Source organism: Bacillus rossius, chromosome 1, assembly GCF_032445375.1.
Source record: "Bacillus rossius redtenbacheri isolate Brsri chromosome 1, Brsri_v3, whole genome shotgun sequence".
Taxonomy (NCBI): Eukaryota; Metazoa; Arthropoda; class Insecta; order Phasmatodea; family Bacillidae; genus Bacillus; species Bacillus rossius.
The window spans coordinates 329,234,120-329,249,167 of NC_086330.1; the positions used below are offsets into that span (position 1 = coordinate 329,234,120).

The 15,048-nt window shown below is 37.9% G+C and overlaps 1 protein-coding gene across 1 annotated transcript in view; it reads right to left on the reverse strand.

Moving 5' to 3' along the window:
* Nucleotides 1-13,973, reverse strand: part of LOC134528020 (uncharacterized) — a 31,607-nt gene extending 17,634 nt beyond the window's left edge. The window contains exons 1-6 of the mRNA XM_063361185.1: nucleotides 13,648-13,973; nucleotides 13,425-13,554; nucleotides 9,990-10,136; nucleotides 8,478-8,656; nucleotides 8,145-8,351; nucleotides 5,080-5,301 (exon numbers count right to left, since the gene is read on the reverse strand). Coding sequence (XP_063217255.1) covers nucleotides 5,080-5,301; nucleotides 8,145-8,351; nucleotides 8,478-8,656; nucleotides 9,990-10,136; nucleotides 13,425-13,554; nucleotides 13,648-13,668 — 906 coding nt within the window. The 5' untranslated portion in view covers nucleotides 13,669-13,973. The remainder of the gene's footprint in view (nucleotides 1-5,079; nucleotides 5,302-8,144; nucleotides 8,352-8,477; nucleotides 8,657-9,989; nucleotides 10,137-13,424; nucleotides 13,555-13,647) is intronic.
* Between the last annotated feature and the right edge of the window lie 1,075 nt (nucleotides 13,974-15,048).

Genomic DNA, 15,048 nt, shown 5'->3' on the forward strand with positions numbered 1-15,048 from the left:
AATTGGATGTCGTTGGTTGTAAGCCAAGTCTGATAATTCCAAACGTCCGCCCACCCTGAGAATGCCAGCAGGATCCAAGAAGGGAGACAGCTTGAAGAGTGGACCCCGATATGGTTGGTTAGCTTGCAGAGCTTTGATATCAGATGCGAATGCTGAAGCCTGGGCTAAACGAACCCATACCATCATGGCATCTTTAAGCTCATTAGCATCTGGTGGACTACGGGGGGGAAGTTTCTTGAAGCGCAAACGTTGCACAAAGCGGAGACAATAGGCCGTAATGCGTTTGACCTTGCTTAAAGATGAGAACCTTTCCAGCAGCGTAGTGTCTGCCAGAGGGTTGACACTATGCAAGGTAAAGATCCGTTGTTCCATCACTGTTTCGTCCATGCTGTCCATCAAGCCGGTGAGTTGTGGCCATTCCTCTGGTGGCTTATACAGCCATGATGGACCGGTCCACCACAGCGAGTGGTCAGCTATCTCACTTGGAAACAAGCCCCTAGAGGCACAATCAGCCGGGTTGCTGTCTGACAACACATGATTCCAGTGCTTTGCTGGGACAAGGTCATGGATTTGGCCGACACGATTTGCAACAAAAGTTTTCCATTTATGAGGTGATCCACGGATCCAGTGTAGGACAACTGTAGAGTCTGTCCAGGCAAATATTTGGTCTAGGTTCACATGAGGTCCATAATTTTGCAAGATTCTATGCATTGTGCGAGCAAGCAGCAAAGCACCACAGAGTTCCAGGCGAGGCAATGACACTCTTTTAATTGGGGCTACCTTTGACCTTCCAACCAGAAGGTATACAGATACTGAGCCATCAGGTGAAGTGGCTCTGAGATAAACAACTGCCGCATAACCTTGCTCCGAACTATCAGAGAATCCATGGATCTCTAGTAAGAGTTCTCTTTGGGTCACTGGGACAAATCTTGAAATAGTGATGCTAGCCAGACTAGGAAGCTCTCGCTGGAACCGCTGCCACGTTGCAAGGATGTCGGCAGGAGGAGGGTCATCCCAATCTATGCATCGAATCCACAAGTGCTGAATGAGGCATTTTGCAAGCAGGACCACAGGTGACAGCCAACCTAGAGGGTCAAATATTCGCGCCAAGTCGGACAGTATGCTCCGCTTCGTAGCTGTCGAGGAAGTAGGTTGAACATTGTAAGCGAATGCATCCACTTCAGATTGCCACTGCAGACCCAATATTTTGACGGTGGGAAGTCCACAAGTGTTGTCCAAGGGGAGAGCCTTGCTGCCCTGCACCAAGTCTTCGGAAAGCCAAGAGAGCAGAGATAAATCATTACTGGCAAATTTTCGCAACTGAAAACCACCAGCCTTGAGGAGGTCAATTAACTCTCTTTGCAATGAGATAGCATCACGTGCATTGGGTGCTCCAGTTACAACATCATCAACATACGTGTCTTTTAGGAGGACTGATGATGCCCGAGGGAATCTATCTTTCTCATCTGCAGCCAGTTGATGGAGTGTGCGGATAGCAAGGTAGGGTGCAGATGACACGCCATAGGTAACAGTGTTGAGCCTGTACTCACAAACTGGATCATCATCAGATGGTCGCCACAGAATTCGTTGACAGTCGCGGAATTCCTCTTGAACTAGAATCTGACGGTACATCTGTCGTATGTCAGCAGTAAATGCAACTGCATGATCTCGAAATGAGAGAAGAATGTCAGCTATGTCTCTGTGCAGTTTGGGTCCCGTAAGTAATTGATCATTCAGAGAAGTTCCTTTGCTGTCCTTGGCCGATGCATCAAAGACCACACGTAACTTTGTTGTACTACTGTCTGGTTTCAAAACTCCGTGATGCGGAATATAAAACGACGGTGTAGTCAACTGGGGTTCTTGAACCATTGACATATGACCCTGGTCAATGTAATCTGACATAAATTCTACATAGGATGCTTTAAAATGAGGGTTTTTGTTCATCTTGCGTTCAAGGTAGTGAAAACGTTTTAGTGCTTGAACACGTGATTCCTCAAAATGAGGTGAAGGCTCCTTGAAAGGTAAGGCCACACTATATCTACCATTCTCATCTCTTCTGCAAGTCTCGAGAAAGATCTGTTCACATCGAATGTCCTCAGAGGAAGGCTTTGGGGGTACGATAACCTCTTCCACCTCCCAAAACTGCCGAACTGTGTCGTCAAGTGTTGGTGTAATAGAATGAAGTGATACACAACTGAGCGATACTGCAGATGTGGGTACTCTCCCCATCACTACCCATCCAAAGACAGTGTCAATCGCTACAGGGACCTGGGTACTGAGACTTAGTGTGCGTCCGCTCAGCACATAGGGAAACAGGTCTGCCCCAATTAGCACGTCAATAGGCCCAGGCTGTGCATAGTGAGGGTCAGCTAGTTGCAAATGGGAAAGATGATCCCATGAATGAGGGTTCAGTTGTGTTGTAGGCAGTGAGCCAGTGATCTTAGGCAAAATGAAGGCAGTGAGTGACAATTGCGGACCCTCCTGACCAACTGGTTTCACTAAACAGTCAACTACTCCCCTAGCGACATGCACTGGTACCTGGGAAACACCGTAGACTGGCAGAGCTGCCTTTCGACGTATTAAGCCTAGCCTCTTCACACAACCTTCTGTCATGAAGCTGGATTGGCTGGCAGAGTCCAAGAGTGCTCGAACTGTGTGAGTCCTGCCAGAGCTGACTGGAATTTCTATGAGTGCAGTGGACAGCAAAATCGTAGATGGACTATCTTGATTATGCAGTTCGGATGCAGCCAAATATTGTCCAGGAGATGAAGCACACAACGCATTCACACCATCATGGTCTGGTGACTGTGGTCGTATGTCACTAAAATGAAGTAGTGTGTGATGTCAAGAGTCACAAGACCGACAATGAGAAGACGAAAGGCATGCACTTGCATGATGAGACGTTCGCAAGCAGTTCAAACAGAGGTTTCCTGACCTCACCATCTGATACCTTTCCTTTGGGGATGACTCAAGGAACTTGGGGCACTGGTAGATTTCGTGAGGTCCACTGCATATGACACACTTCACTGACTTGGAAACAGTGTTTCCTGCGAATGACTGATGTTGCACATATCTAGAAGCTTGCTTAGAATAAATAGACGACTTGCTCTTAAAGGTTTTCCCAGACGTCACTAGCTGTGACTCAGCTGCACGGCGATAACCCTCTAAAAATAACAAAAACTCGGTAAGCTTGGGTAACTCTGCTCCCTTGTCATTAATAAACAGCTCCCACTGGTTACGCAAAACCTTATCCAGCTTAGCTTCAATGATATGCAGCAACAGCGGGTCCCATTTTTCAACATTGACATCCAGCACTCGTAATGCCGCAATGTGCTCTGCCAGAAGAGACATCATCTTATTCACTGATGCTGGGGCCTCTAATGACACAGATGGTATTTGCATAATTGCTTCAATGTGCAATGAAACAATCAAGCGCTTGTTACTGTACCTCTTAGACAGTAGTTCCCAAGCAATACTATAGTTCGAATCAGTCAAGGGTAATGCCTGAATTACTGCCAACGCGTCACCAGACAAAGATGACTTTAGGTAAGATAGTCTCTCTACATTGGTGAGACTTCTGTTGTCTACAACTAGAGCCTCAAACAGATTTGAGAAGCTGAGCCATTCTGTTGGATTACCCTGAAAGTGGGGTAAATCAATAGCTGGCAGACGGGGTGACGACCCAGCTGCACATTGATTACGTGTTTCTTTGGTCCGGTTCTTAGAATCCTGCACTAATGTGTCCCAGATTGCATTAACTTCATAATAAAGATTGTCGAAGTGATTTAGCCTACTTGTATGCCTTGTGTCATCAAAATCAACTTGCTCCTTGCATGCCAATTCATAAGCCAAATGGTCATCTTCAAACCCATTACGAAGCTGAGATAAGTCCCGACAGGTTGCAAAGAATAATGACTGCTTGGAAGTGTCTGTAGTAACCCTTTTGGCCAGATCCGCAGCACGCTGTAATCGGTTTTCGGCACGCTCCAGACGTCGCTCCAGAGCTGAAACACTGTCAGTCATGGTTGTGTTTATTCTACTTAAGTACACTCAGTCAAAAATGGAAGCACCAACTAAAAATTTAAATGTAAACGATTTTTCAGCAAAAAATCGATTCTGAACCGAGTGGTGTTTATAAAATCGATTTTATAACTAAAATCGATTCTAAACCGAGTAGTGTTTAAATAATCGATTTTCAATGTCCTGCGAATCGATTTTGTATCGATATGTGTAGTAATGCCGAACAAAGACTTGGCAAAATCTATGTTAACGGTCTACTTAATAATTCAAAGTCATATTTCACCGCCAGTCTTAGAAAACACGCAATCTTATAGCAGACCGGTCATTATCAGTATCTGGTTACCGTGGAAAGATAAGAAATAATAGTGCGGCACGACACAAAAGGCTTCGTCAGCACCAACACCGTCAGTGTGATAAAGGCAATTTTTATCTTCCCTTACGCACTCAGTTCTTATCTTCCCTTACACGGGAAGCTAATAGCACATTAAGATGATAACCCGTTCACGTTTTATGGCGGGGCAACGACGGACAAAGGAGACTCGGTACAATGAACGACGCAAACAAACACTCCGAATCTCTCCACGTAACTAGAACTGAGCCCGATAGCTCAGTAATCGCGGTTAGCGGATTGATCCGGCCCGGAGGACCAAATGTTTCGTACTGAAACTGTTACCAGATAACATGAAAGTCAAAAACGATAGCCGGGCGTCCGATGACGCCGGTACCAGACGAACCACTGAGTCTTTCCTGATGGCCACCAGGATCGCTTGAGTTAATGGCAGCGAAATCGCGCCATATTTGAATTTTGAAGCGTCCAACACTTGAATTAGTTAACATAAATCTAGGGTAAGCACTATTTACAAATCCAACACTATGAAAGTAAAACGATAAAAATTTTTTTTTCTTTTATAAATAAAATTTTTCCTGAAGCTTAATTTTAGTTTTAATACTACTGTACAAATGGACCTAAGTTTTTAACCTATGAATCCTGCTTTAATGTTTCTAGAACCGGTTGGGATGTGTGGACTCGGTGGGGTTGGAAGAGGTGGGGCCACTGACCTTGAAGAAGTCCGCCGTCCGTACCCGGTTGGCGAGGACGTGCCGCTGCACTCGCAGCATGACCCTCCGCAGGTCCTCGCCCCTCACGGGCGGGCGCAAAACCGGGTGGAAGGCGCTCTGCTCCCCGAAGATCTCTGCGACCGGGACGGTGCCGATCTCCGGCCGCGGCAGCTTGGGGAGCTCGGCGATGATCGCCCTGCCCGGGAACTGTGCCAGCAGGTCCTGAGGGAAGCCGTCGCATCTCCGTCAGTAGCCAGCGCGTGCACTTGCTTCTCGCAGCGCGCGCACGATGCGTCATTTCCAGGGTACAAGATTGTGTGGTGAAAGCATGGCAGTAAAACATAACATCAAAACATATGGCACCGAAATGTAATCAAAAATATTAAATTAATCAGTGATTTGACAAAACTTAATGCAAATTTTTTTTTTATAAAAAATAAATTTATCAAGTGTAATTTATTTATCATGTATTTTGTACCAGTATGTGTAAACTAAATGGACTGACACATTGAATATTAAGTTATTTGAGCTTGCATCTTTTATTAGTAACACTTTATAGGTTTTTACATTAATGATGATGTTTTTCAAACACCTAAAAACTTGTTTTTTTTGTGAGTAGTTTTTTTTCTAGACATGCATATTACTAATGATTGTATTGTATTAGTGCATCAAGTGTCATTCAAAATTATAATTTTTTAATGAAATTTATAAGTATGTACTGTATTAAGAATTTTTTTATTTCATATTTCTTGAAAAATTCAGTTTTTTATGATTCAAGATAAGGTATAAAAATTAAAACAATGAACACAAATCTCCTGTTTTAAAAACTAAATTGACGTAACAATAAAAACCATAAAATCTTGTCCATCACTTGTTCACATCATTGCACAGTGAAAACTGTTTAATCCGGCATTGTGTGGCTCAGCACAGTCTAGCACGTATGGAGCTGCTCACTATCATATTTTTCTGGGTGGGTTCCGGCTGTTGACCGTGGCCTTGAGATCGCTTTACTCTCAGTATTGATCATTACTAGAGGCAAGATTATTTGGTTAATTGCCATAAAGCCGAAATATGTAACACCGAAAAGCATTTCAATAAACCATACAACACCAAAATGCAAGTTAATACACCATAAAGCACTGAAATGCAACAAAAAAATCATTATTTTAATCAGCTAATTTAATCAATGCTCAATTCAGATCACAAAAAATAAATCTTTTAATATATGTACTTAATTCAATAAATGTAAATTATTAACATGGAGTTAGTACCATGATGTATGTACCAAATAGATTAAAAATTTTGTTGCTTTTTTTGATACTGCAACAGTTATTTGCAAATAATTTTTATATTCCGCCATTGGTACATTTTTCAAACGTACATATACTTGCTGATATATATTTATTGTTCCCAATAGTTAGAATGCTTTTTACAAATTATCATATTGTGTAAGTGCATCATGTATCAGTCAGAATGACACTGTTTTGGTGAAGTGGTATTTTTGAACAAGTAAGTGTTTTTTTTTTTTTTTTTAAATTGTGCTATCATTTTAAATAAACACAGTTCATAAAACAATAAAAACAATAACACCGAAATCTCTTTGCTTAGAAACAAAATTGGTCTAAAAATAAAACCATAAAATTTTGTCTCTAATCATTACTGTCTAGGTAGTTTGATTTTAGCAATGTTTCCTGTTTTATTGCAGGTTATATTTCACATTTCATGGGTACCTACATGTCCGTAATGATTTTTGAAGGACAATGCTCATCATATTTTATTTAAAGCAGCTTATTATAACTTGTTTGGATACCATTATTCTGTATATAAATTTTTCTTTCATATTTTTATTAATACTATATTGTAAATCTGGTAAAATCCATAATCCGGCACCTTTCACTGTATTTGATCAGTGTTAAAGCTTTGTTATTTACCAAACAAACTACATAAATTAAATAACTTTAAAAACTCTAGTTACAAATGCTAACTTACCTAATATTGTATGTCCTTTTTTGAAGTAGATTTATAGGTATTAAACATTAAGAGTTCTAAATCCATGCTACCAGTTAGAGATGGCTTTAACCAGAAAAGAGTGGGGCATCAATAATCTAAGTCCAGCAGTGACACATGGGGGAGTAACAGTCTATTTGCGTAAAGGCGGTTTGCCTAAACATGAATTTGTTACTGCGATTTGCCTAAAGTCATTTCGCTTAAAGGCATTTTGCCTAACGTCGAATTGCCTAACAGCTATTTGCCTAAAGGCGATTTGCCTAACAGCATTTTCTCTAACGGAGTTATGTCTGACGGCGATTTGCCTAACTCCGATTTGCCAAACGGCGTTTTGCCTAAAATGTTACTATGATGACAAAACATTGTTTTGCCTAACGGCATTTTGCCTAACTACGATTTGGCCAACGGCGTTTTGCCTAATGGTGATTTGCCTAATGGCATTTTGTCTAACCTAACCTAACGGCATTTTGCCTTTTGGCATTTTGCCTATCAGTGGTTTGCCTAACGGTGATTTGCCTATCCGTGATTATGCCTAACGCCGAATTGCCTAATGGCGTTTTGCCTAAAAGAGGAAAAAGCATTTTGCCTAATGGCGATTAGCCTAATGGCGATTAGCCTAACGGTGTTTTCCCTAACGGAATTTTGCCTAATGGCATTTTGCCTAACTCCTATTTGGCCAACTGCATTTTGTCTAATGGCGATTTTCCTAACGGTGTTTTGCTAAACGGCATTTTGCCTAAAATTAGGCAAAACGCCTTTAGGTTAAACGACACATGCCCGATAATAAAGGATGATGACAGTGTGTGCTTGGGTGTGTGCTGCACTGTGCTGAAAAAATTTTACTAAAAAAATTGTATATTCGTAACTGCTTTCAATCAAGTTCATTATATTGACACTTTTTTTTTATGATCCTGCGGTATTTGCTGTATACGGTAAATTGTTATCTGGTTTTTTCTCCCCAATATTTTTCTCATTACTACAGTGCTGCTCTTGGTGACATGATATAATAAACATTTACACCAATTAGAAATGATTAATATTTACAAATAGTTACTTACTCCTCCAAGGTCTAACATTTCATGTTTGTCTAGATATTTGATGACATCATCTAGAGCAGCCACGAAAGCTACATAGTTTACTGTGTAGCTGTCTTTCAGAAATTTCTTGAGGAGCAGCTGAAAGTCTTCAGCCGATAAAAGAATTCCGAGGAAACTGAGCACACGAGCAAAATGGCCAATGGTTACGGTGCCTCCATTTTTTGCAATCTGGAAAAAAAAAAAAAAAAAATAATAATATTTCAGGCATAACTAAACTTATTCAGTAAATTTTTCAAAACAGCAAAAATAGTGTTTCTGAGAGTTTTCTTGGCATACCAAAGTGGGGGGACTCACCAGCTCGTAGTCTTGAAAGTAGGGTCTGATCACGAGCCTTCTCACGTTGACGAGAGTGGCAATCTTGCATAGCATGAGCTGTAACCTCCGCTCCTCCGACATGCTCAGCCTGTTTGTGTGGAAAGGGTCCTCCCACTCCAGCCCCGAAACCAGAGGGGGGTTTTGCTGAAACTCTGGCACTAAAAATAAACACGTCAATAAAACATTTTTATTTTCTTTTCACAAAAATATTAATCATCATATTTCCTTACAAGCTAGGAAAGCAGCTGAGTAGAATTTGTCTTCAGGATAAGTAGAATCGCAACACAATAAACACAGTATGGAAACGTGCTCTAATGAGAAATGCTTAAAGATGAAACTTATCTCATCAGCATTAAGGCTTATTCAATTTTCCTTACAGTTTTATCCCTACCTGTCATCTAGGCAGTAACTGGCTTGGTTCAAATACACAAACGGACTCGCGTCCACAGAGCATCTAAGGCAGGATGGCTAGCAAAAGGAAAAACGGGAAAACCTGGAAATGTCAGGGGATTTTCAGAAACAGGGAATTTTTTTTAATGTTGAGATTACTGATTAATGTTGTAGCAGAGCCTTATTTTGATAAGTATAGGTTCCACATCAACATTCTTTGTTCCTCCCCCCCCCCCCCCCTACCTTTTCCAGCCTGTATCTAAGTGTTACAAAAATTTTTTTCTTATTGTTTTGCTCCTAAGTATATGAACACGTCTACCTCATCTAATTTCAGTGCTGTCGACAGTATGGTGATAAAATTATTGTTGATTGCATGTGGCAACAGTGACGAGTGGTATGCTACCAGTCACGATTTTGAATTTTAATTTTTTATAGTTATTGGAGACTAATATCATTGGTCAGGGAAATTTTTTTTCAAAACCTGGAAAAGTCTGGAAATTTGTTATCACAGGTTTGCTAGCCACCCTGTTAGGTTTCCAGGCCACAGGAAAATAGCTGAAAAGTATGTGAGACTAAATGTGGATATTCCTCTCTTGCTCACAATATTTAAACTTTCTCAGCTCATTATTGAGTTAAAAACATTGAACTCTTTTAATGTCATGCTAATTCCTCAAATGCTGCAACAACTTTTCATAAAACAAAATGTATATATACCTATCTATATAGAATTTAAATAAAGTTTATAACATTATTAATGCTGTTGCAATGAAGTTAAATTTTCAAAATAACATCAATAAATTTAATTGGTGTGGCTGAATATTCCTTTGCCTGTTGGTGATAACTAATCCATTATTGAATGTCATTTTTGAGGTCATGGGTGACAATGCCTTCATCATGACTGTGTTATTAGTGAGTTGTGCCTTAAGTCTTTGATATGTAATGATTCAAGTGGCAATTTTCATATTTTGAAAATTTTTATTTTGAAAATTTTTCACCAAGGTTTTATCAACGGAAAGATGATACAAATGATTCAATGTAATCTTAGAGCCTTATGCAATTTTACAACTAAATGTTTGTTTTAACAATCAATATCTTTCTCACCGCTGCATTGCAGAACTTCACAGAATTGTTTGTAGTATATCCTGCCATCAGGAACTCTGAAGAAGTCTGCAAGTTCTGCGATTTCGTGATCGGACAGACCAATGCACTGTTTCAAAGGGCCGTTCAGCACTGAGACAAACTTCGACTCTGCAAAACCATTATAAAAAACGGTGAAGATGTAAGTTATGAAATTAGGAATGGTCTAATCAAATCCTCAAATAATATCAAATCTTTAGTAGTTGAAAGATTTGATTTTTGAGGAAAAAGATTTAAAGAGAAATTATTCAGGAAGGGAAATTCAAAGACTGGTGTATTGACAAGGATTACATTATTTCCTACATAAGCTATCAAAGAAATGTTGGTATGTATCTGCCATGAGCTACAATGCACATAGGATGTTTGTTTAGCACTTCAGGGAATGTGACACAAAAATAAATTTTTATATGATAAATTGTATAGGTATGTCTATTTTTAATGGACTGAATGTTTCTTTCAAAACTTAATTCCCTAGGACTTTGTTCCTATACATTATTTTTTTATGGAATTGTGAGACCAACAAGATTCAAATTTGGGGCACTCTTTTATGAATGAAATTAGATATTCATAATTGAGAAAAAAAGGATCTGGCACATTAAAGTATGACATAATAATACGTGGTTTTATTATTTTATTTATATGAGACAATTATGTGAAAAGCTTAATATATTACATTTTCATAATATTCATTCTGGGCTATTTCTCTGCCTCAGATACTTATACTGGAGCTAGACAAAAGTTTTTTAAGACTAATGTTTGATATAAAAAACTGTTTCTGTTAACTGCTTTGGAAAAAACTTTCGATTTTGAAGGAAATAAGAGAGTATATCCTTTCTGCTGCTGTCATAATGTATATATAATTGAAATGCTTATGTATGTGAAAAAAATTCTTGTAACCAGCCTGAAACATTTTTAACATTTTTTCGCTTAGTGCAGGTCTAGCATCTGAAATGTGTGTTCAAATAAAATGTTCTCATTTTCAATACACAGCTACATGAGTACATACAGTAACGCTTCTTCTTATGCTAGGGTTGCAGTTGGGAGCAGTGTGTTTTCATGCTTGAGAATCTCCCTTCGTGCTGGCCGTTCATTTGTCACAACCAACCCAGGGTTTCCACATTCCAGAAAATAAAAGAAATTATGGGGAAATGGAATTGGTCTGGGAAAGTCAGGGATTTTACTTGAAATCCTGGAAAAATCCTGGAAATTACTAATACTTTGAGGGGTAAATGTCATGCTCTAGTCTGCTATCACCTGTACTCTGAAACCATTTATTTTAACATGGTGTTTAGTGCATAGTTGTATGTATTATAAAATGGCGTAATAAAATTTCTGACTGAAATAAAATTGAGCGAGAACTAGGCAAGCTGTGGGAATGGTGGAGCATGATTTGTATGCCTCAATTTCCTTAAAAAGTCCTTAATTTTATTTTTATTGCTTAAGGCCCTTAAATGTCCTTAAATTTCACCATGGATTCTATAAAATGCCTTAACATGTTATACAAATCACATAAAAAAAAATCACATTGTGGTATGTGTAGTTTTTATTATTTCGTTTTGGACTGTCAGCAAAGCAATGTTTCGCACTAGCACTTTGTTAGTTCTTATGTTCTTAACATACTCAAGGCTGGTTTTTTTTTGTCAATGTTGAAGCAGAGAATTTCCATTAAATTTAATTTTCCAATTGTAATAATATTTAATGACTTAAGGTGAAGTATGAGTGAACAAGAAATCTATTGATATTCTTGTACATCTGAAGACATTTAAATCCTTAAAGGGTTCCTTAAAAATTCCTTAATTTTTATTGCTGGTAAGAGGTACAAACCAAATGGAGACTGTATTTACTTGATTTATATCAGAAAATTTCAAAAAAGGTAGGGAAAAATGACATTTTTGTCAGGGAAAAGATGGGATAATTTTATCACATACAGTCTTGGCCAGTGGTTATGTACCTTGTGTGTGCTTTACACTCATCCTGAAGGTGTTGTAACTGGTGAACATATAGTGTAGGAAAACAATGCTGCCCAGCAGCCAATGTATAAAACCACCCCGAATTAGGGCAAGCTGGTAATTCACAAGTATTAATTTTTATTGTGCTTGAAGTTTCATAGCCGTTTAAAGGATCTGTCACGTTCCAGGTCATTATTTTATATTTACGTTTAACACAGTTAAACTTGTAGACTTTTTGAGTGGCTAAACTTGAACAAAATGAAAATGTATATGCCTGTGTGCCTGTGGGTGTGTGTCTGTGTGCATAATTAGCTGGCAAAGTTGAATATTTACATTTTTGTGCAGTATGGATAAGGAGAACCAAATGAAATAATCAACTGAAAATTTTTAGGTTTAAAGGCAATGCCAGTGGCTACTGTGTGGTATGTTTAAATGTTTTTCAAAAATAATTATTTTATTTTATTTTGTCTTTTAAAATCATAAAAATTCTGAGAATTTTAAAAGAACATGTAAAATGAATATTTGTTTTTCTAAAATAAATTAAACCATTTTATATTTATGTATATATTTATATTTATATATAAAGTTTGAAAGTTTAACCGACTAGACTTTGTTGACCTTGTTCCAGAATAAATTCAAATATCAGGCTTTCAAATATCTTGCACTGACTGTAGTTTTATTTGTAAACTCAAGTTGTGTCATTAATTAGTCTACTTATACACTCGGGAATAAATTGATATTTGATTTAACATTTCAAATATGTAAAACAATTATTATTTGTTACCTATACATACACCAGTGGGGCTCATTCACAAAACATTTTAATGAAAAAAAGGAACACGTATGAAGTTTAGAAGGTGTGATGAGAACTAGATTTGATTTCTGCAATGTAACATTAATCTGGTCGTCCTTCAGTTACTAAAATAACTAACCCAGTCAATATAATTTTGGCAAACATTATCACAAACAGCTGCTCTCCCTTACAATTTCAAGGTTATCTTGGATATTTATTTAATCCACCCAAAAATTTGTGACTAATGGCGGCAATGAAGATGGTGAGGAAAGTTCAGATTTTTCCACCACATCTTTATTTTAATTTTTTTATAGACACATTTGACCTTATGGAATGTAATGTTCTCCAAAATTAAGTAAATCATCTAATGCTAAAGGAAGCACATGCTCATTGCCTTCTCAAGTGTAATTTATGAAAATAGTATAATTTAGAGACCTGTATTGACCTTACACCACAACATTAATGAAAGACATTTAAGTTATTAAGAATTCTGAAGCTTAGAATGCTCAGGATGTCTCATGTGAATTTCTTAGTGAAAGTGTCATTTATTTGTGTACAACTAACCTCAAGGTTTTTTTTTTTTTTGTTTAGTTCTGTCCGAGAAAAACAACAGCAATAATTAATGTTATTACTCCAGAACTTACTGGTCTGTCTTACCTGAAATAAGTCCATTTTTCTGAATATCTATAGGTTTGTAGTAATCCCATAAACAAATGTTTTCATGAAAAATGGCAGCTCGAATTTTGTTGCATGTTCTCCACAAGGTACTGTCTTTTCCACAAGAAAGCTGGAAAGAAATGTCTGGTATTACTGTGAACAGGTTTTTCAAAAATAAGCTTTGACTTTCCTAGGGAAAAAATGGTTTCAAAAAAATACGTACCGTTTGTGTCATTTTCGACATTAATTCTCTAGTCAAACACACATAATTTGTATTAATATCAAGGAACAGTGACAATCTAAATAAAGGTAGTTTTTTTTACTGTTTGTGTCATAGAGAATCACCATATTATGCAAAATGACAGCTTACATTACATACGAATATATACCAAAGAAGAAAAACCAACACATCTAAAATATTTCATAGGTAAATTTTATGGTGCAAGGATAATTGGTGGAACACTTTGTAGTTTGTAAGTTTATATGCAACAAGTTTAACTTATTACAGATTATTTGAGGAAGCCACAATGTTTGTAAATTTTCATTGTTGCCATTGACAAATTTATTGGTCAGTAGGGGTAGTAAACACATTTTGTGAGGGGGTCGCACACTATGCTGGGACATTGTTTTTTTTACCAAAAATGAAGCATCATTTACATTGGAGTGTTATTTTTTTTAAATAACAAAAAGGACCAATAGAAATGGTAATGAATCACAAAGAGTTCAAGTGAATTGTGCCTTCAGTTAGCATCCCTCCCTCTCTTTTCTATGGTTAGCATTATTGTAATGATTACAATGAGCTGATGAAAATTTTGGTGGCAGGGAGCAAAAATAAAGTATGTCCACTTTTTGTTAATTTTAAAGCATCACAAAAAATCTCCAGCTATTTCATCAAACTAAACTGGAATTTTGAAAATCTAGCTGTTATGTTGTACCAACTTTTCAGACAAACGATAATGGCAAACATTCACATCTTGGCATTTCGAAACCGATTAAAGTCAATGGACAATGTTTGTGCTGCAAGTCATCTATTTGAATATATGTATAGTTCTAAATTTACAGTAAAACATGCCCTTGTTTATTATTAAAAAATGTTAAGTTACTAGTTATTTCTAATGCAGTATACTCGATGCTAGTGATTGTTAATACGCAGTGCTGTCAAGAGATACTAAGGCCAGCTTGCACAGTCATGACTTAAGACAAAGTAAAATATTTCTCCATTTTATTAATCTGCAAAGTTTTCGCTTAGATTTTACTTACCTGACTGCAAGCCGCCCTAAGGGTCCAGGGGGGAAATCAAATCATTTGGTCGGGCCCCCTCCCCTTTGCTTAATGCATAACTTTTCAATCTCTTCACATTTAAAACAACTTTTTAAATCTTAAGTATCACCATGGCTAGCTGTAAATGTGATTTGAGTGTATCGCATAATGTATAAGGTCTCCAATGAATTCAGTTAGCAGTAGATTATATTCTATAAGTGTAAACACTCAAATGAAAAATATCATGAATCTTAACCAGGCCCCTCCTGGTGCCGGGGCCATGAAGTCCCACCCCCTCTCCTCCTCTCCTCCCGACAGCCCTGCCAACATGGGTAAAAGCTCCATATCACGTATCCAAGTTTAC